We start from the raw sequence: 18,828 nt of genomic DNA, 5'->3' as shown, positions 1-18,828 counted from the left end.
TGGTAGAAAAGTAAGAAAAATAGACGACAGGTCAGTTTAATCATTTATTCAACGAGTGAATAAACAGCGCTACAAAAATAACCTTTAGTACCTAAGAGCACCATATTTGACTGAAGATTTACAAAATTGAACACTCAAAATGCATAATTTGATTCAAAGGTTCATAGGCAAATATTCAACTCTTGTGTCATGATCAATCACAAGAAAAAAAAAAAAGATTGCTATGATTCTGTACAGGATAGAAAATTCCTAGTTTGCTCTTGTTTAATCCAAAGAGAATTTGGAAGCGGCACCACTTGAATTAAAATTTCTCTAACATCTTCACAGCTAAATAAATATCTTTTATTTTTCAGAGCGGTTAAATCAATGCATAGAACAAATACAGAGTATAAAAAACAGTGATACAGTCTTAATCTCCATAGATTTGTTAACAGATAATTATTGTGCAATAACTGTAATTTTGTTTCTCAGGGTTTGTAAAGTTTGTGTGATCACCATAAGTACCTAAGAATGACAAAATTATTTGAGGAAATAGCAATCAAGCCAACAGTCCAAAACAGACAAGTTCACATGATTTGGAGACAAAGCCAAAATCCATCACATGATATGTTGAAAACTGCAGTACATTACTTCACTTCTCATTGAACAAATTTTATAAATTCAAAATATTCTCAAACACCCTTATTGTAAAAACATCTCCACACACATAATTATTATTATAAAAAGCTTAACATCTCAATGAACAAAAATTAATTTATTTTCAAAACTTTAGAATGGCACTTTAGTATGACAAATTTAATTGAAATAAAGACTTTGATGCCATTCACAAACAGGATTATTTGACAGGTGAAAAAGCAATTAAAACACTTACAGTTAAAGAGCAAAAAGCAAAGCTAACATGTAAGGCTAATACAATAAGACTTGCCTGACTTCCATTTGCATACACAGTACTAGCTAACAGTAACATTCATGTAATGAAGTAGAATATATACAGATATCACATAACAATAACAAAACTCACAGCAAAGTTCAAAACCAGTAGCTACAAATGGAATTCAACATAAATAACTTTCAATCTTCTCACCTGCCATACAGGAGAAAACACATATCACATATTTTTCACAAGAAATTGCATCCCACTCTTAAAGATTGTTTGCCATCGTCAAAATGGACTTATTTCACTTCACAATCGTGTACTCCATCAAACGTGGATGGGTCAGAAAGATAAAATTGATAACACCGCTATCCAAAGCGACACATTCCACCAATCAGAACTAGCTTGATTGTCTGCATTATTGCAGAACTCACATCACTACTCCCTATTATTGCAAACTAAAGAAGGAAGGTGTGGAAGACAAGACACTGTTTATAGGAATTTTCTTTTCCAGAGCTTAAAACAAATTATTATGAATTGGATACAGTATTTTCTGTCTCTCTCCATTTTGTGAAATGCAAGCATTTCAATTAGTTATAACTTACAGAAATGTGGACACAGGACATAACTCAAATAATCAAAATATTTGAGTCACTTTTACAGTTGTAAAGGAGGAACACTTGAGTCACATCCCCTTATCTAGCTCATTTCTTTCACACAGTTCAAATGTAAAGAGCTGAGAAAAAACACTATCAAAAGTGGAACAAGAAATTCTTAAAGGAATTGAGCTTGAATGAAAAATTTCATGCAGGCAGGAGTGGTCACACTATTAGAACAATTCAAATCATGGGACATCATATTGCAATGTCAAAAAGCATAGGAAAATACAGACAATAAAATTATCCTACTGTCCCCGGAAAAGGCTATAGTTATAAGCTACCGTAACGATGACATGATGCTTCAGTTGCTAAGCACTTGTTTTTTATTTGCAATAGCAGTCAGAATAACTTGAGGTGTCTTGCAATGTGTGGTACTCAACATTGCAAAAACTACTCAAGAAAAAGAATAAGATACAATAAAGTTTACACCAAGCCTTTTGTAGAAGAAGATGAAAACATGAGATAACATGCAAGAAGAGAATAAAGGATAGTATCAAACTATTTCTAGTCTAGTTAAAAATCGAAATTCAAAAGACATTGTGAAATTGTAAGTGAACATAAATGTCAGTAACTGTTCAACAAACAGAACATTCACATTCCTGGACGAAAATATCTGAAGAAGACCATATCATTGATCTCTTTTGCGATTGCTGCTTCACAAGTAGAGAGCTAATCGTGAAATTAATAATCATTTTACACAGAATACACGCTGAATGATGTTACATTTGTTACAATGTATTTTCTTGTCTATAATTTTTCAAAAAACTCGGTAGTACCTGAACCCTTTTAAAACGAACATTTAAGAGAGATGTCATTTATTCAACAGATCTCCACTTTTCAACTGCCTCTCGACGAGTGTCAGGTTTTAGCTGGCTTCGCATTCCACCAATAACATTGTGGGTAGCTTCACACACAAATATGGCAGGTTTCACAGCCAAACCTGGAATTTGGCGCAGCACTCCACCCACTGCACCTGTCATACCCTTTTGCTCATGTTCTTCACTGGCAACCCTCACTACATTTTCAGCAGTTTCACTTATACCCTGAAAAGAGACATTATTTTAGAATAACAACCTTATTTTAAATGACTTTTGACCATGGTAAAAATGTAGTCTCACCTCTTTTACAACATTATACGCATTATGCATCCCTTCTCGGATGTCAAGTGGCTGGTTGTTGCGTTTTCTCCTCTGGCCCTTGCCTTTCCCTGCAACAGCTCTGTGCCGGACACTTGGGCCAGGAGAAAGCATGTCATACGCTGTTTCAGCGGTGCACTGGAAAGAAAAGAGGTAAAATTTTAGTGGTTGTAATGAATGATAAATAGTTCAGTATCAGGATCTTATTCTTAGCAGAATTTACCTGAATAGCCTGAACCAATCGGCCAGTAAGTTCCAAAGCAGCCATAGCTGTTGATGTAGTAAATGAATTGGCACCTCGCTGAAGACCACGCACAATACGACCATCTTTTTGGTATTGTTCAATAGGCAGCCAAAAGAGGTCTCGTATTCCTTGAACTGAAAAAAATTAAAATTAAGCTTTGAGTAACTGTAACTATTTGTGGAGATAAAATGGAGAGAAAAAGGAAGAGATTAACACTGACACAATTGCACGAGAGAATGCATTGGTCCAACACCTCCTAAAAGGCTGGGTAGCTGATTTTTCTTTATATCTTGCAACCACTCCAGTAAAGCATAGGTCATAAGCTTGTCAAAACCTAGGAGGCTGAGGGAAAAAAGGAATATAATCAACTGTAGTGATATTTGATGCAAAATTCAACGAAACTCAAATACATACCCATGACGGTGGGAAAGACGTTTTAATTTCAGCTCAGAATTACTCAGTTGACCTAGTCCCATGAGTAGACCAGCTAGAGGACCATGTGTCATATCTACGTGTTTTCCTTGATAATCTAATCGGATAGGCACTTCTGGGGCAAAGGTGAAACTCCTGTCCAAACAAATATGTAACTGGATCATGGTATTGATTCTAAATGCAGCGCAGGGTTAAGCTAAGTAATAAATAACACAGTACCTGAAGTAAATGGGTGGTGGTGGAGGCTGGTTGTCTGCACTATCTGCTTGTGCAGAATCAAGACTAGAGGTCTGATGAGAAACCATATTTCCATCCTTCAAACCAGCAAGTGCATCAGTTTCTTCAAGCTGTATCAAAAATGTTGACTGGTCTGTAGGTAAAATAATGCTGTGTCCATCATTGATATTCACAGTCATCACAGGTGGTTGATGGGAATGCTGATGAGTTGGTGTAGCCAGACGAGGTGTGCTACATTGGTTTCCATCTTCCTCTGCAACAATATACAATAGATTACATTTAAGATATAATAACATACAGTTCCAAAAGCCTGGATGGTAAAACTGTTAGCTAAGTCATTAAAGTGAAATTTTGCCTTGCCTTCATCAGGGTTACCAGAAATTTCTGAGAAAAAGTTGTACAAAAACAGCAGCGAATCCTGGTCAATGTTAAGTCGCAGAGGCAGCAGTGAAACTTTAAGGCAGCATTCTTGAGCTATTAGCTTTGGATCAGGCCGAATATGAAGAGCTTTCAAAACCAACATATTGGCATGTGACTGCTTCGGTCTTGTCTCACTGGAGTATTGGTAAAGAAATTTGTTGATTTCGCTGGATGCCAATAGGTCTCTCACTTCTATTTCATGAATGAGAAGAACTTGACGAGATGCTTCAGTAGTATTTTCTGGGTACACCTCATGTTGGAAACGAACCTAGAATGGAATTGATTATATTTAGACGCTAACTTCTTGAACACATGTAGTTTACAAGTCACAAAAATAACTCACCTTATTCAGCTGTAGCTCCATCAGAGTGTCATGTTTACGACCAGGACCCCCCATAGCTTGCCAAGTCATTGGAGTGGTTGGACAGGACTTAATTGGAACACTCCGATTTGAATTACTTGCACTAAATCGCACCTGTTAATTAATAATAATATTTTGGTAAAACTGAGATGAGAACTTTGGTTCTTATAATAATAATAAAGGTATGAGCTGACCTCCTGTGGATTATTCTTTGAAAAGGCAACAATGCCCACTCCTATTTCATTAGCTGAGCTACCCTGAGAACGAGATGTCGGCTGAGAAGTACTGTTTCTAATGGAAAGAACATTAAAAGAGATACACATTTAAAACAAATCAGTTCACATTGAGGGGAAAATTTTAAAGAGAAATGGAAATTACCTTTCAGGTCCATCATAAATATGAACCCTCTTCTTTGCTACTTGAGTGGGAGGGGAACATTTGGAAGGTCCAAAATCATTTCCACCATACATATGCCACACCACACTCATCTCTCGGAGTGTGTATCGCATCACTGGCACTGGATAATGTTTAGGGGGTTTCAGGAGGTCTGCTTTGCCATGTGGTATGGCAAAGTGATTATCCAACACTTGAATACGCTCAGGAATGAGAGCACGAATCTCAGGAAGTCCACTTTTTGGCTGAAAGAGAATAACAAAGTGATGAGGTCATATGTACATTTATTATGGTCTTTGTAATGCATGCTATGCAATGTTAAAGAAATGCTTACCGGAATCCCAGCCCCAGTTACTTCTTCTAGGATACAGAACTCATCATCCCAATCATCTTCTGTATCCTCCTCCACCGCTACTGCTTCATTCATTTCTGGATGATCCAAAGTCACACTACCACTACTGTCATCATTGATTCCATCTGACTTTTCATTTGATTTTGTCTTTTGGGATTCGTCAGGGAAATAGAATACCTCAACAGCATCATTATTTTTATGAGAGTGAGGTACGGCTGCAAGGGATAAGAAATTTTATTAGTCTCCTGTTCTAAAAGCAAAACCTCTATTTCCAAAACATTCCTGTTTAAAAAGGAATGTGCCAACCAGTGCTACTTGCCTGAAGCATTTGAAACAGTGGGTGCATTGGTGTCCAGCATGGCCTCTTCCATCAACGAGTGAACATGATGAACCTGTTTTGCTGAGAGGGTTGGTTGAGCAGATAAATCAGCTCCATCAAGCTGAATCAAAGTTTCTCGCTCACTGCGACTATGAGAACGAGCTGGACTAGCAGGGGTGGCTTCCCGAACGGTGGCACTGCTCGAATTAGTTTTGCTGCTTGAGAAAGATTCACTTCCCCAGGGTCTATTGCTACTACTGTAACTGGTTGGCTCAGAGTCTAATTGTTGACTTAAATCTCCATCCCCAGAAAAGTATGACAGTAAATCTGTCAATGCACGAGCTGAGTCAGGGCAGGTTCTAATATGCAGCATGTTGTTGGAAGCTCTGAGGTCAACTCTGGGGCTTGATCCGTTTGCCTTGTCACTCAACCGTAATGATAACTCAAATAGTCCAAGATCTATTACACACACATAATCTCTGCATAAATCTGTGCCACCCGCATTGCTACTTAATTTTTCAGCCAGAAGCAAACATGCATCTTCAGCCATGAATCTTAAGGTTGAGGTTTTAGTTTGAGCTGCTATGTTGCTTGAAATGCTAAGGGTTCCAAGTGTAAGCATCGACTTCAGTGGTAAATAGATTGGCCTATTAAACAAAATAAATGAATTAAAAACCTTGCTATTGAATGTGTCAAAGATGATAAAACAAAAGTGAGACATTACCTGTAATCAATAGCACAATCCCAAAAATGCAGGTGTAATTCTGTGATAACACAAGGACGCTCATAACCAGCCACAGGATAATCCAAGACATCAAAATAGTCAGTTAACTGTTTAAACCAGCTATGACCTGATGTACTCATCTTATGGTGAAGAGTTGTACCTCTTATACCAACAGCTACTCTAAAAGTCTGATGGAATAGAAAAATGTATTGTAATGTATTATGAAAAATTAGGGAAACTTAAAACTGACTCCATGAAACTGTCTTTCTACCTTGAGATTATGGCTTCCCTCCTCAACCTGAATTCGTAAAGCAACGGTGATCATATCTAAACTGTTCTTGCTGCCAGTTCCAATGGAATGACTACTTGTGGCGCTCAAAACACCTTTTTCTGAACGATACATGGTGGGAAAGAGATGGGCCCCAGGAGCCACTCCAACAGGGTGAAGAGTTGGACAAGTTGTAGGAGCTGGGGCAATACCTGTTAGAGAGAAAGCGTAAATATGATACCTTCCAAAAAAAAAAAAAAAAATCCTGATAGACAGCAAAACTGTAGGTTTGATACCATTGTGGAAAACAGCTGCATGGTTCACTTGAACACACACATATCCCAGTTTAGGACAACCACGAAATTGAGAAACTAGGAACATATTGCCTTCATCAAGTTGAACCAGTAATTCTCCTTGCTGTCCTGGTATGACATTACCAAGAGAGTCCTACAATAAAATAGGATTTTAGTAAAAAAAAAAAGGTTGGGTGTTTTACGAACTTCTTTAACATCTCATGCAAAGATTTGCCTACCCGAACCGGAGTAAATATGGAAAAAACACCCTGACCAACAGATACTGAGACAGAGGCTTGACTTTGTCCACAAGAGGCACCATCTCTTGAACTACCAGTATTTGGGCGCATACTCTTTGGTTTATGTCGGGTGTCATAAACAGAATAATACATTCCTGTTTCATTGTCTGCATCATCAATGGAATCAGAATCAGAATCTGAAACAGTCAATAAAAACTTAATAATTTTTGTAGAAAGTGTAACAGACATTTACAGAAGAAAAGTATCAGCTGAAACGTACCATACTGAATGCCAGATTTGCACATCGAAAAGCCAGGATAGGGTGAAAAATTGGGGAAGGATGACAAGTCCTGTACTACAGTAGGGACAACACCCTTAGGTTTTGGTGCAGATGGTGACCAAAGCAATAAATCTGTGCTGATTCTGAAATTGAAATAAACAGAGTGTTCATCATCAACATCAGCTTGCACGAAAAATAAATTTCTTACTTGGAACATAATGCAAGTTTCAGCTTACCTGTTGTATACTAGTTCATACATATGCTTTGAAGGAAACTGAACAGTTGCACAAGGGAGATGGATTTCAAACTGAAGCTGACTGCTACGGGTTGCATAGTTTATGAAATCGTTCATTTCTTTTTGATTGCCCGGAATAATAAGTTCTTCACCATCTACAAATATTTGAAAGGAAAAAAATAAGGAGACATTATACATTGGGTTTTAAAAAAAGGCCAACAAATACCATAAGTCTGTGTTTTTTGAAGTCTAGAGACCTTGTGTGGGGCAAGATGTTTTCCCATGAGGTGTGTCACTTTCATGAACAACCCGCTTTGAACTGAAGGGAGATGGCTCTTTGAATGCAGCATTACTAAGAAGATCAATAGAAGAATAACTGATCGACTCCTCAGGATGAACTGAAGGAAATTCATCCAAGTCTCCAAGAAGTTGAGTTGGATAACAGCGTACTACTAGCCTGTAAAATTGGTAATCAGATGCATTGAAACTTTGATAAAGATACTTCAAAATACAGAAGTGACTGAACTGGAACACATCAATTTACCTTGGCCATCCAAAACCCTCCCCATTATTAGGTAAAGACTGTCCACTCTTTTCATCAGCATGGGCATGGAGAATAGAAACAGGGTTTTCGGAATCTCCTTCCTTCAAGTAAATAAAATACACATGACTAAAAATGTAACAATTTTTTTTACCAAGATTTAGAATAAAATGAATGAGAATACTTACTTGAAATAAACCATGCACATCTCTAAATTGTATTTCATAGGTTGAACATACATCTCGACTATTAAATGCTGTCTGGAATGTAGCATCAGACATATTCAAAAGAAGGAAGTCTTCTCTTACACATCTTTTCCACCATGGAGGACGGTCCATATCATGAATTGGCCTCAAATCCGGGGTAGGAAATCTAATATAGAAAAGTCCCAACAAAATGTTTAGGAAATGATAATAATACATCTAACTGCCATGTTATGCTGAGAAATTAAAACTTTTGAAACCTCAAGGCCTTACCTAAGTTTAACAACTATGAATGATGCATGGACTTTAAGCTCTACCTTCCCTCCGTCAGTCTGAGACCTGTTGTCTAGTGCATCTGTTAAGCTTGAGGCTCCTTTACAGTCCTAAAAGATAACAATTTCGTTACAACAAAAGAAAAGTTGAACTTACAGTGAACCTGAAAATATTTAATTAACTTTACATACCCACAAGCCTGTATTCAATCCTTTGTTGTTACCTCTACAACACATTGGTTCAGGATTTAGAACAGCTGTGATCCTATCAACTATGGAAACATCTAGTTCCGACAAACAAGGTTCTAACACAATGCTGAAGAAAACAGAAATACAGAATTACAACCATAAAAGTCAGTTTTAAAAAGTAAGCAATCATATGACAATAGACCTGATTTTAGTGCAAGCATATACACATAATTTAGAAAATAAAATACTTTACCTAATTTCAGTTCTAGGTTGTGCATAGTTCCTTGAAGGCCCACTGGTAAGCCTTTCAGTATATTGAAAATTCAATTTGAAATTCGGCACATTGCGTTGTACATAAGGGGCAGCACCACTAGTCTCAGAATCTGGCCCATTTATAAACTTAAGAAGCTGTAAAATTCAATCAATATGAAAGTATTCAGGAAAAAGTAAAATAATTTTTTACAAATTGCTTATTTTAAAGTTTACCTCAACATATTCTGCATTAGTGTAGTCCTGAGATGGTGTATTTTTTTCTATAAGACATTCCAGAATTTCCATACTTGCTGAGGTGACCTGACCAGTGAGGGAGCTTGTGTGTAAGGTGGTTTTCTCACGACCCTCTAAAATAAGAGCAGTTGACAACAGCCTGAAAAATATTTTAAAAAAATAAATAGAGGAGATATTTGTATAATACAAGGAAGCAAGTGAATGAAAACCTACCTGATGTGATTACGTGGCACAGCTTTCAAAAATACACCTCGAGCCTCCTCAAATGCTTGGGCTCCTCCCATAGCAGACACAGAAAATAGGCCCAACTTGTCAAAGAAATCATTGGCCAGGGCTTTCATTTGATAAACTGTGGATCGTGCAAGAGATGTGCCATCAAGGTCCACAGAGAGAGTCAGAACATCCTCATGCAAGAGAATGACAGCAACACTTCCTAATCTGACCTGAAAATGGCTCACTTCTGCAGATGAGTCAACATCAACACCAATAGAAGAACCAGCTCCTGAAAAAATATTTAATAAGTTGTATTTTTTCTTTAAATGAGCACCATTATACGTAGTATTAGTACAAACTATGTCTGTTGCTCAAGGCACACCTTTATGCTTTCTTTTCTGACGATTAGATGAAACAGATGAACGATGGGGAGATCCAGCCAGCCTATTGAGAACATCTTTGCCACTGCAGCTGGATGTCGCACCACTTACAGATGATGAAAAAGACGCATCCATGCTGGTTGCAGATGAAATAACACTGTCACTCAGGTTGGAGTTTCGTGTTTTCATAGGTAAAAATTCATCATCACTTTCATCTGAAAATTGAATGAAGCACATAAACATTTTCTTGACCAAAATAAAAGAACAATAATGAACAACAAGTACTCCATTTACCTAGGGGTGCTGAAGACCACGCTTGTGCATTTTGCAAGCCCTTGCTTTGGAGAGGAGAGAGTGCTTGGACATGCTGCTGCAGCTCTTGCTCCACTCGCTGGAAATCAGAGGGGTCCATGGGCTTTTCTGTGCACCTATTACGTGGGGCAACATTGCTGAAAATTGACACCAATTACAAACTATTCTTTTTATACTAAAGGTACTGTACAGAAGGCACAAGGATTATAACCAATACAAAGTATACCTTGTATCTACAGTATCAGGTTGAGAAAGCCCATGCATAAGTTCTAATAACACATGAAGTTGTCTTGGAGAAGAAAATATTGTGAGTGATCCCAAGTTCAGTTCTAAATCGACCTGTAGAATGAAAATATATAAATTATAAAATTGTTCAAATCCAGTATTATTTTCAAAAACATAAGAAACTGTAACAGATACTTGCCTTTGGACCAACTACACCATCCCCTTGCTTGATTTTTATTCTTAATTCATGCCGGCCTGCCAATTTTCCAAACAATATAGGGTCAGGTTCAAGAGACAAATTTGGAGCAGGAGTGTTAGGGAGCACTCCCATCATGCTTTGACTAGGGGATGCAGGTGCTGTTGCAAAAGCAGTTTCTGAATTCTATAAAATCAAACAAAAAACATCATAGTAGTTGTGAGAAATTGGAGAACTTTCAGAATCAAATATTATGATAAAACTTATCAAACCTTGGAGTCAGGGGTCGATCCAGTTGACATAGACATCACTGATTTTGAAAAAGTTCTTGCTTTTGAAGGAAACTCATCTGTATAAATAGTTACACCCTCAAGACAGAACTTTTTCGTTGTGAAGGCTGCTATGTGGTATGCTTTTGAATTCTCTCCAGGAACAGCTTGCACATCTTGAACATTTGGGGGATCTGAGCCAGCTTCATCCAAATAGTCAATACTGAAATTGAGAAAAAAGACAAAATAACATATTGATACTGAAATGTTTTAAAAGGCTAATGGTCAAAGCAAGATGGTGTCGTACCTCCTAATGCGTACTTCTACTGCCACTCCTGAGTTGCTATCTTTAGGAACATGTTCTAAGCGAATGACAGTGTCATAAAACTTGACCTTCACTCTACTCAAAACTGAAAATAAAGTCACATGTTATAGAGATACAGTCCATACAATAGAAATATAGTCATCAAATTAAAGTCAGCTAACTTACTTGAATCAATTGTTTGAGCAAATAGTTCCAGACCATCCAGAGGTTCTGCTTCTTTCTCATCAGAGCCTCCTTGCTTCAAGCACTCTTCAGCCAGTTGCATGCTACTTGTCATAGAGCTCCACATGGATTCAAACATTGACGTCCCTTGAGAAAACAAAAAGGCCAACATAAAAGGATGTAATTTTAGTGGTGAGAATACAACAATAAGCAGGTTTACTATTTACCACTGTCGGCTCGTTGTTTGGGTTGCACTGTGAAAGCTAGCCCTTTCACCTCCACGAAACTTGAATCGTTGAGCAAGGACTTCCATGGTATAGAAACTGAGATCTCCGAAATGAATCCATCCACAAACTCCACCGGCAGATTTTGTTGTTCCCCCATTTCATTGAGAGCCTAAAAAGTAGAATTGAAAGAAAAAGTTTGAAAAAAAAATTCCCTAATGTGCACATTTACAAACCATGTATTCAATCTCTGCCACCAAGGCCACTGCTCGGTTAATTTATGGATTCATGCTTTAATCTTCAGCCATGTATTGTATTCTTAAGTAACCATTTTCTTTTATTGAAATGTATTATTACTGACAATAACAAGACTGCTATATTGGAATAGAGTAAATATTGAGGTAGCAGCCATTTTCAACCAAGAATGAAGGAAAAGCTCTCAAAACCTACACCGAGACAATGGATCTGAGACGCAGGTGACTCTGAGACTTGTAGCGTATGAAGAGGCCTTAATAGAAGTACATTGATTTGCAGTAAGAAAGTTTAAGAGTGAAAACATACAAGGGTGTCTACGTTCTTTAAAAAAAGCAACATCAAAGGTTCTAAAAAAGGAAATGAGCAGCCAGATGAAAAGGTAAACAAAGGAGAAGGTGCAACCAAGGCTCATAAAAACAACATGGGTCACAGTAGTGGCTTCGTCGAACTCCTAAATTAAGACGCATATTTGGTACATACCTGGACATCCAAGCTAACGTCCGAAACAGTCCCCGTTCCATTGTAAAGATCTACTGTCAGCTGATCCAAGGTCAGTTTTTCTTCCAAAAATTGTCCTAAATACCTCTGTAGCAAGTATCTACAGGCAGTTTTCTTAATGTTTTCAGACCATGGCAGAAACCACGGCATTTTCAGCTATGAGATGGCAAGAAATTACGATCTACTAGAAGCAAGGGGAATAGTCATTTCAGACGAATCACTTCCTTTGTAAACTTTAGCTCGCAAAACATGCGCAAACCTAAACACAGAACGACGTCATTTGTCATTTGTTTGTTTGCGTTGTTACCTCACGGCCCCTGGGACCCTACCACCTTTTGAAGCCACAATCACAAAAATCAGCTGATAGGTAACTGTAACAGAAACTGGGCCAAAAACGCCATGTTTCTAGTTAGAATCTTGGTTATTTTCAAGACAAATAGTAAAGAATAACTGAGGTCAGAGGTAAAAGACAAAAGCCTCATAAAAATTTAAGCTCAAAGTTGTCCTTTGCGTGACTGTACTCAACTACGAATAAAAACCCACCTCCAAAAAAACTCAGGACGCAGTCAAAACTTTTTCAGAGAAATGAGAGAGAAAATTTATTGAAATATTGTACTTTCCACTTTGCTTGAAATGTATCTTTGCTGACGTGGGTGAATTTTTGATATATCTGGTCACCTTATCTGCAAATGTTTTCCGGTTAGAAAATTTTTCATAGCGCAGTAGCAGAAGACACATGATGTAAACAAAAATATTTTTCTCTAGCAGAAGGAACCAAGCTCAAGTCACGAAGTCAATAGAGAAATACACTCATGTTGTTCTAGTGTATTCATTTAACATTTTAATACGAAATTCAAAATAAACTTTCGATTGACGATATACTGTTGGCTTCTGTCATCGAATTCATGCTGTAGTTACATCCAGGCCAATTTTTGCCTAGGTTACGTGTGTCAGCCTTACTGTGTTTATATTTGTGATTCAGTCTTCAATTCTTTCACTTCATACTATCTTATTCGGCAAAAGACAATAACCGGACACGGGCGTTCCTTTTAGCTGTTTTATTAACCATAGAATGACTTTGTGTTTCATTGCTATTGCTTGACAAGTATGTGGACCTGGACTCATTGTTATATCAGCATATTAAATTGTGTTTCATCCATTTAAATTGCTTTGTTTCTTGTGTTGTCTTTTCTTTTTCCTTTTCAAAACCATTTCAATAGACAACTGTTGATACTCATTTGTGTACCCCCTTGCGTTGCTATGGAAACAGCGACGCACAACTTTGTTTTTATCATTGGTGGAGAACAGGCTGTCTAGCAAGCAGCAATGGAAGAATCTGAGTCTTTATTGGTGACTGAAAGAGATAGTTTTCAGGAAAGAGGTAAAGGATTTCATGGAGAAGAAGGCGATGCAACGTCATTTGCATCTTTTAGAGGCAGTACGTCGAGTCGCAAGAAGGGAAGCACGTTGTCATCCAGCACCAGCTCACATGTTGAGACATTGAGTTGTATAACACCCCAAAGACTGAAAGAAATCGCCATAGAACTGGGAATTATAAAGCTTTGCTGGCCACAGAATAATAATCTTCATCAAGAGTAAGGGTTGTCAGCACTCAAAGTATTTTCAATATTTATTCATGAATTTATGATTGTTTTTTTTATCAGGAGGAAGTACTATCCAGCATCATTTTCGGAAAATACCAACAAGGAGAAGCTGTTGATGTGGTATGCTGAAAATTTCCGGCAGCAATTTCATCACGAATTTCCTCATAGAAGACCACTTTTGCTCGCTGTAGAGAATGAGTGTGGATTGCAGGCAAGTGTTCAATGATAAAGAGAGGAGATTTGTTGGCATCTTAATTTTTATTCAAAATAGTCATTATATCCATATATACAATCTTTGGACTTTCAACATTTTGTTAAGCTAACATAACAATTCACAATTCTACTGGTTATCACTCTTCTTTGGACTTTTCTTAGGAAATCAGGAATGTGACAGGAAAGCCCAAATGGGCACAGCAATAGTGAGATAAATGCTGCACTCACAGCACCAGGCAAAGAGAAAAAGCTAAGAAACTGTGGTATGGGTAATAGCTGAGAATTATGAGTACATATAGGATAGTGCAAACTGTCATGGGTTGCTTTCAAAATCAACATAAAAGAAAACATTTTAATAACATTGTACTTATGCAAGAAAAAATATACATAAATCAACATTATATGTACATGGTACCATGTCTCAACAGAGGCAACCTCTGGCTCCAACAAAGTGTTGTTCCAAAGATACATCCGAGCCATAATAAAGCATCACAGACTGAAGTTGATGTCGCTGAATCAACTGTTCTAAAAGTCTAGAGACAACTATAACTTTCGACTCAACGACAAATTTTTGCTTGGATAAATATAAAAATCTTCGACAGGCGCCCCAACTCAAAAAGACATTTTTGCTATTCCAGAAAATGGTATGCACCACTGTGAGACCAACTTCCATGCGTTATCCAGAGCTACAACACTGGCAAGGATGTGCAGACTTCATAGCTGATCATATTATCTACAGCCCGATCAGCCATCCTACAAGATTGGTAAGTCAATATAACAAAATCAACTGAGCTATGCTTTTGATGTTGCAAAGGGAGCATTACCATTTCTGGAAAGTACCTGGCAGTTGGAACCTCAATAATAATTATAATAATAATAATAAAAAGAAATCACGAAACAAGGCACTGTCTTTTAGAGATCAAACAATACTTAATACTCTAACAATAGTTTTGGCACATCATTCCCACAATGTAACCACAAACATAATACTTAAATGAACATGGAACTTGCAACAAAGGTAGAGATAAGTCTTAGGAACCTTGTAACAAAGCAACTCAAAATTCAAAAAAAAAAAAAAAAGAAAACAAGAAATGAGACCAATGTGGAATGACATATGTACGAACTACAGAGAAGCATGCCACTGAAGTGACGTTTTCTTTCTCTTCTAATTAATTGGATAATTGGAGACTATGAGGGATATTAGATCAATAAAAATTTTGAGGATCTGCAGACAGATTCTTTAAACCAAACAACACTGTAGTATCAAAACACTACTAAGCACAACATGAGCAAAATCACAATTTGTAGGAAATATGGCAATTGTAATCTATATATAATAAATGCATGAACCACTTCTCAGACTAAATGGTAAGCATATCATACTTTGATCATAAGTAACAGGCATGATAGCCAAAAACTCAATGACTTATGGGTCAGTCATGTGACGAAATAACAGAGACATCAGCCTATGATGGCTACTCGTATGGCAAAATTGTTAGTACAATCTGTGAACCTTTGGTAAATATACCAGTAGCGGAATACTGAGCAGGTCTTTCAAAAACACACAATACAGCGTGTGTACACCTAAGAGCATGGCTAAATTAACAGCTATGAAAGACTATCCCAATGCATGTAAGCAGTTACAGGTACACGTTTTGGAATTGAGGTATGCATCACTGATTGACCAAAGAGAGCACAACATACACTACTAAACTGATTGGCAAAATTCACAGTGAATATCTTAAGTACCACTGAACACATGAAACAAACCAAAGTGGGTAGATTGGTAGAAAACGAATGTAATCAAAACAAAACAGAATAATTATTTTTCTATCTGATTAAGTCACAAGAAGGGGTGGGGTACAAATGCTAGAAGAGAAGAGAGGGGAATGCTCCAAAATCGGGATGATACACACACACACATACACTAGTCATCATCAGTATTGCTGGTAAATAACACACCGGGCGCACAATACAATATGTTAATCATCGGTCCATGTGATGGTGGCGGTGGTAGCGGCAGCTGTACAAAAATAGACAACAACTCGATGACTACTCAAATACTCTGCGGCAGGAAAGCTGCCTTGTGATGGCGTTGAGGTCCACAAAAAGTCACTCTCACATTCACTCACTAAAGTCTATAACAAGTTCACTTCACTTCCTCCTCGACCGTTCCCGGTCCTTGGACTTCCCCTGCCGGGAGCGTCGGTCGGCGCAGGCGCGGACGTTGTTGAGCAGGTACCGGAACTGCAGGATCTGCAGGGCGGTGACGGAGGGGTCGGAGCAGCACTCCAGCCACCGGAGGAACCTCTCGCCGTGCTTCACGGCCTCGGCGGCCGTCTCTGGCGGCTCGTCGTCTTCGTCCTCGGACTCGACGACGCGCTGGTTGGCGGCCTGGTTGGAGGCCTGCTTGCGCAGGTCTGTCACGTTGTTGTTGTCCAGGCTGTCCTTGACGTGCTGCTGGAGCAGGTGGTCGTGGTGCTGCAGGTGGTTGTGGTTCAAGTGGTTCATGGCCAGGTGGCTGTCGTTCTCGGCCTCGCGGTTCTCGGCGGGGCGCTCCCGCTTGACGAGCGACAACGGGGTGTCGTAGTCGCGGTCCAGGTACTCGGGCTGAGACGGCGGCGACATGGACGGTGACATGTGGCCCGTGGTGATGGAGGTGGTCAGGTCGGTGCCCACGGTGCCGACGGTGCGCTCGCGGAGTTGGAGTTCGCGCTCGCGCTCACGCTCAATGTCGGCGGCGCTGAGGCGGTCCACGCGCTCGGCGCGCTCGGCCAGAGGAAGGGGCTGAGTCTGCACGCCGTACTGCTTGTACCAGCGCCAGAACCAGCTGCTGTTGTCGGCGCCGACGACGCCGTCCGCGGCCATCTTGGCGTCCAGCAGGTGCTCGTTCATGGCCAGGCCGACGTGTTGCTGCTGTTGCTTCAGCCAGTACAGCAGCGCGTCGTCCACGCCCTCGGCCGGCTTGTTCTCGGACTCGACGCGGAAGCGCTTCGTCAGCGGCTCCGGCGAGTAGGGGTCCTGGTCCAGGCCCTTGTCGAGGTCGGAGGGAGGAGTGTCACTGCCCTCGCAGGCGCGCGCCAGGCTGCGGAGCTTGTCCTCGGTCTTGCACCAGCCGCGCAGCGTGGACTCGGGCACGCCGATGTCGCGCGCCACGGCCGCCTTGGACTCGCCCTCGTGGACGCGGTCGATGGCGTCGATCTTCTCCCGCACGGACAGCAGGGACTGCCGCACGGGCCGCTTGCTGGAAGGGGGTCCCGTGGCCGTCGCCAGCTTGGCGAAGTTGGCCACCGCGGACATGACGCAGACCGGTTCGGCCGCCGTCGTGAAGCCGGGGATGGGACTCGTGGTGGAGAAGAAGGCGCCCGCCAAGGTGCAGGACGCCGGGTAATCCGTGAGGCAGCTCGGTGTCGCCGGCCGTGGGTACCGGCGCGGCTCTATCGGTCACGAAGTCCACTCACACTCACAAACACGCAATGTCACTTCTTGCAAACTCGCCAAACACGAGAGGGGTGAGCGGCAGTCACCGAGGAATCACATATCACTGTAGGGGCACAGGTGCAAACGGTCAAAACGGGGCGCTGCCGGTGCCGGTGGATCGTCTCGTCGCTCGGTATACACGCGGTGCGCTGGGCGCAGGCTTGGCGGTGGCTGCACGGCCTCGGGTCGCGATGCTGCCTCTTCGCCGCTCCTTCCTCTACTGGCGCTCCGCCGCGCCGCGCCGCCGCGCTGCCCTGCCTCGCTCGCTGCGTTGGCCCGCTGTTCGCTGCGCTGCCGTACCGCTGCGCCCCGCGAGCTCCCCCACCCGCCCCTTCTCCCCCCGCTGCCCCCACCACGACGCCGTGCCGACGCCGTGCCGCGCGCGCGTTCGGGTCACACGGATCGGCCGCCGCGACGCCGCCGTCGCCTCCACGCCCGCCTGCCGCGCAGGGTCCGCAGGGTGGACGTCGTCCTCCCCCTCCCTCCCCTCCCCTCCCCGCCTTGCCGACTTGCCGGGCCTTCCCTCCGGACAGCCAGACCGGCAAGCAGCCGAGGCAAAGATGCCCACGCCCCGTTCATTAGCGCCCCCGTTGCAACTGGGGATGTAACTCTGGGTGTAACTCGGAATGTAACTCTGGTCCAGCCGGCCGCGGCCCAGCCGCTACGCCACTCGTTAGAAGCGCCGCGCTAAATCCACCTCCGACGCGCTAATCGCGCGGGCTGGCCTATCTCTGACCGGCCGGGCGTCTACCCTGCAAACTCGTCCATCGGCCAGCCCGCGCACTGCAGGCTGTCTCTCTCACACTCAAACACGGCGTCCAGTCAGTGCGAGAGAGACGGCGACAAAAGCCCGTTATTCGGAATCGGCCAGAAGGCAGCACACTGTGCCCGCCGCCGTGTGGCCCGGGTGTAAGCACGCGGCTAATTAGCATAATTAAATGGCATCGCCAGTGCCCCCCCCCCCCTTCCCCACGGCCCTCGAGCCCCTGCTCCCCCGCCCCGCCCCGCGCGATGCTGCTGTTCCGTTCGCTTTTTCCCTTCGAGAGGCAACAGGTATGACGCCACTACACCTCACTCCGTTCCTCCGTTCCATTCGGAGCCCGGCGCCGCTCTGCGCTGCGCAGTGCACGACTCTGGAAGGGCGGAAGGGCTACAACTGTTTTATCGAGGTGCGGCCGGGGCCCTACGGCCCGGGCCCTACCGCAACTTGCGCCCTGGCGGCCCTGGCGGCCCTGGCCGCCCTGGCCTCTTGGCTGCGTCATAAAAGGGAAGTGAAGCGAGCGCGGCCGTGCTG

At 41.8% G+C, this 18,828-nt stretch overlaps 3 protein-coding genes across 5 annotated transcripts; 1 reads left to right on the top strand and 2 right to left on the bottom strand.

The window, feature by feature from the left end:
* Positions 1-31: 31 nt before the first annotated feature.
* Positions 32-12,537, bottom strand: LOC117639882 (autophagy-related protein 2 homolog A). Of its 2 annotated transcripts, XM_034375831.1 has the most exons (36): positions 12,220-12,327; positions 12,046-12,086; positions 11,488-11,656; positions 11,264-11,407; positions 11,081-11,183; positions 10,777-10,996; positions 10,508-10,690; positions 10,310-10,422; positions 10,066-10,220; positions 9,774-9,986; positions 9,392-9,680; positions 9,158-9,317; positions 8,925-9,079; positions 8,675-8,798; positions 8,484-8,593; positions 8,196-8,379; positions 8,011-8,111; positions 7,724-7,923; positions 7,468-7,621; positions 7,232-7,374; positions 6,952-7,148; positions 6,716-6,866; positions 6,423-6,631; positions 6,152-6,339; positions 5,428-6,074; positions 5,091-5,323; positions 4,742-5,001; positions 4,558-4,654; positions 4,346-4,477; positions 3,943-4,270; positions 3,565-3,835; positions 3,328-3,480; positions 3,134-3,255; positions 2,893-3,047; positions 2,652-2,807; positions 32-2,576 (listed from the first exon to the last, which is right to left on the bottom strand). In XM_034375831.1, the coding sequence occupies exons 2-36, from the start codon at positions 12,076-12,078 to the stop codon at positions 2,349-2,351; spliced, it is 6,480 nt and encodes a 2,159-aa protein (XP_034231722.1). In that variant the 5' UTR covers positions 12,079-12,086; positions 12,220-12,327; the 3' UTR covers positions 32-2,348. The 2 variants fall into 2 exon arrangements, with proteins under 2 accessions (XP_034231722.1, XP_034231721.1); XM_034375830.1 differs by lacking the exon at positions 12,046-12,086 and having other exon boundaries at positions 12,220-12,537.
* An 80-nt stretch (positions 12,538-12,617) lies between these two features.
* Positions 12,618-14,138, top strand: LOC117639884 (coiled-coil domain-containing protein lobo-like). 2 transcript variants are annotated; one of them, XM_034375835.1, is made up of 3 exons: positions 12,618-13,342; positions 13,458-13,832; positions 13,902-14,138. In XM_034375835.1, exons 2-3 carry the CDS (start codon positions 13,564-13,566, stop codon positions 14,065-14,067), a joined length of 435 nt encoding a protein of 144 aa, XP_034231726.1. In that variant the 5' UTR covers positions 12,618-13,342; positions 13,458-13,563; the 3' UTR covers positions 14,068-14,138. The 2 variants fall into 2 exon arrangements, with proteins under 2 accessions (XP_034231726.1, XP_034231724.1); XM_034375833.1 differs by having other exon boundaries at positions 12,618-13,832.
* On the bottom strand, positions 14,081-17,787 carry LOC117639883 (protein distal antenna). Its single transcript, XM_034375832.1, has one exon. It carries the CDS (start codon positions 17,352-17,354, stop codon positions 16,209-16,211), a length of 1,146 nt encoding a protein of 381 aa, XP_034231723.1. The 5' UTR covers positions 17,355-17,787; the 3' UTR covers positions 14,081-16,208.
* Positions 17,788-18,828: the final 1,041 nt, after the last annotated feature.

This window comes from Thrips palmi, unplaced genomic scaffold (assembly GCF_012932325.1).
Source record: "Thrips palmi isolate BJ-2018 unplaced genomic scaffold, TpBJ-2018v1 HiC_scaffold_12, whole genome shotgun sequence".
Taxonomy (NCBI): Eukaryota; Metazoa; Arthropoda; class Insecta; order Thysanoptera; family Thripidae; genus Thrips; species Thrips palmi.
The sequence above is the reverse complement of the archived record's forward strand: the minus strand, read 5'-3'. Positions and strand labels throughout refer to the sequence as shown.

What these genes read in the sequence shown, in the direction of transcription:
- LOC117639882 (XM_034375830.1), bottom strand. Translation starts at nt 12,387, where the DNA reads ATGCCGTGGTTTCTGCCATGGTCTGAAAACATTAAGAAAACTGCCTGT. An exon ending in GTAGAAGTACGCATTAGGAG is followed by an intron (nt 10,997 to 11,080) that starts GTACGACACCAT and finishes TCTCAATTTCAG; the next exon opens with TATTGACTATTTGGATGAAG. An exon ending in GTGGTCTTCAGCACCCCTAG is followed by an intron (nt 9,987 to 10,065) that starts GTAAATGGAGTA and finishes TTCAATTTTCAG; the next exon opens with ATGAAAGTGATGATGAATTT.
- LOC117639884 (XM_034375835.1), top strand. Translation starts at nt 13,564, where the DNA reads ATGGAAGAATCTGAGTCTTTATTGGTGACTGAAAGAGATAGTTTTCAG. An exon ending in AATAATAATCTTCATCAAGA is followed by an intron (nt 13,833 to 13,901) that starts GTAAGGGTTGTC and finishes TTTTTTTATCAG; the next exon opens with GAGGAAGTACTATCCAGCAT.
- LOC117639883 (XM_034375832.1), bottom strand. Translation starts at nt 17,354, where the DNA reads ATGTCCGCGGTGGCCAACTTCGCCAAGCTGGCGACGGCCACGGGACCC.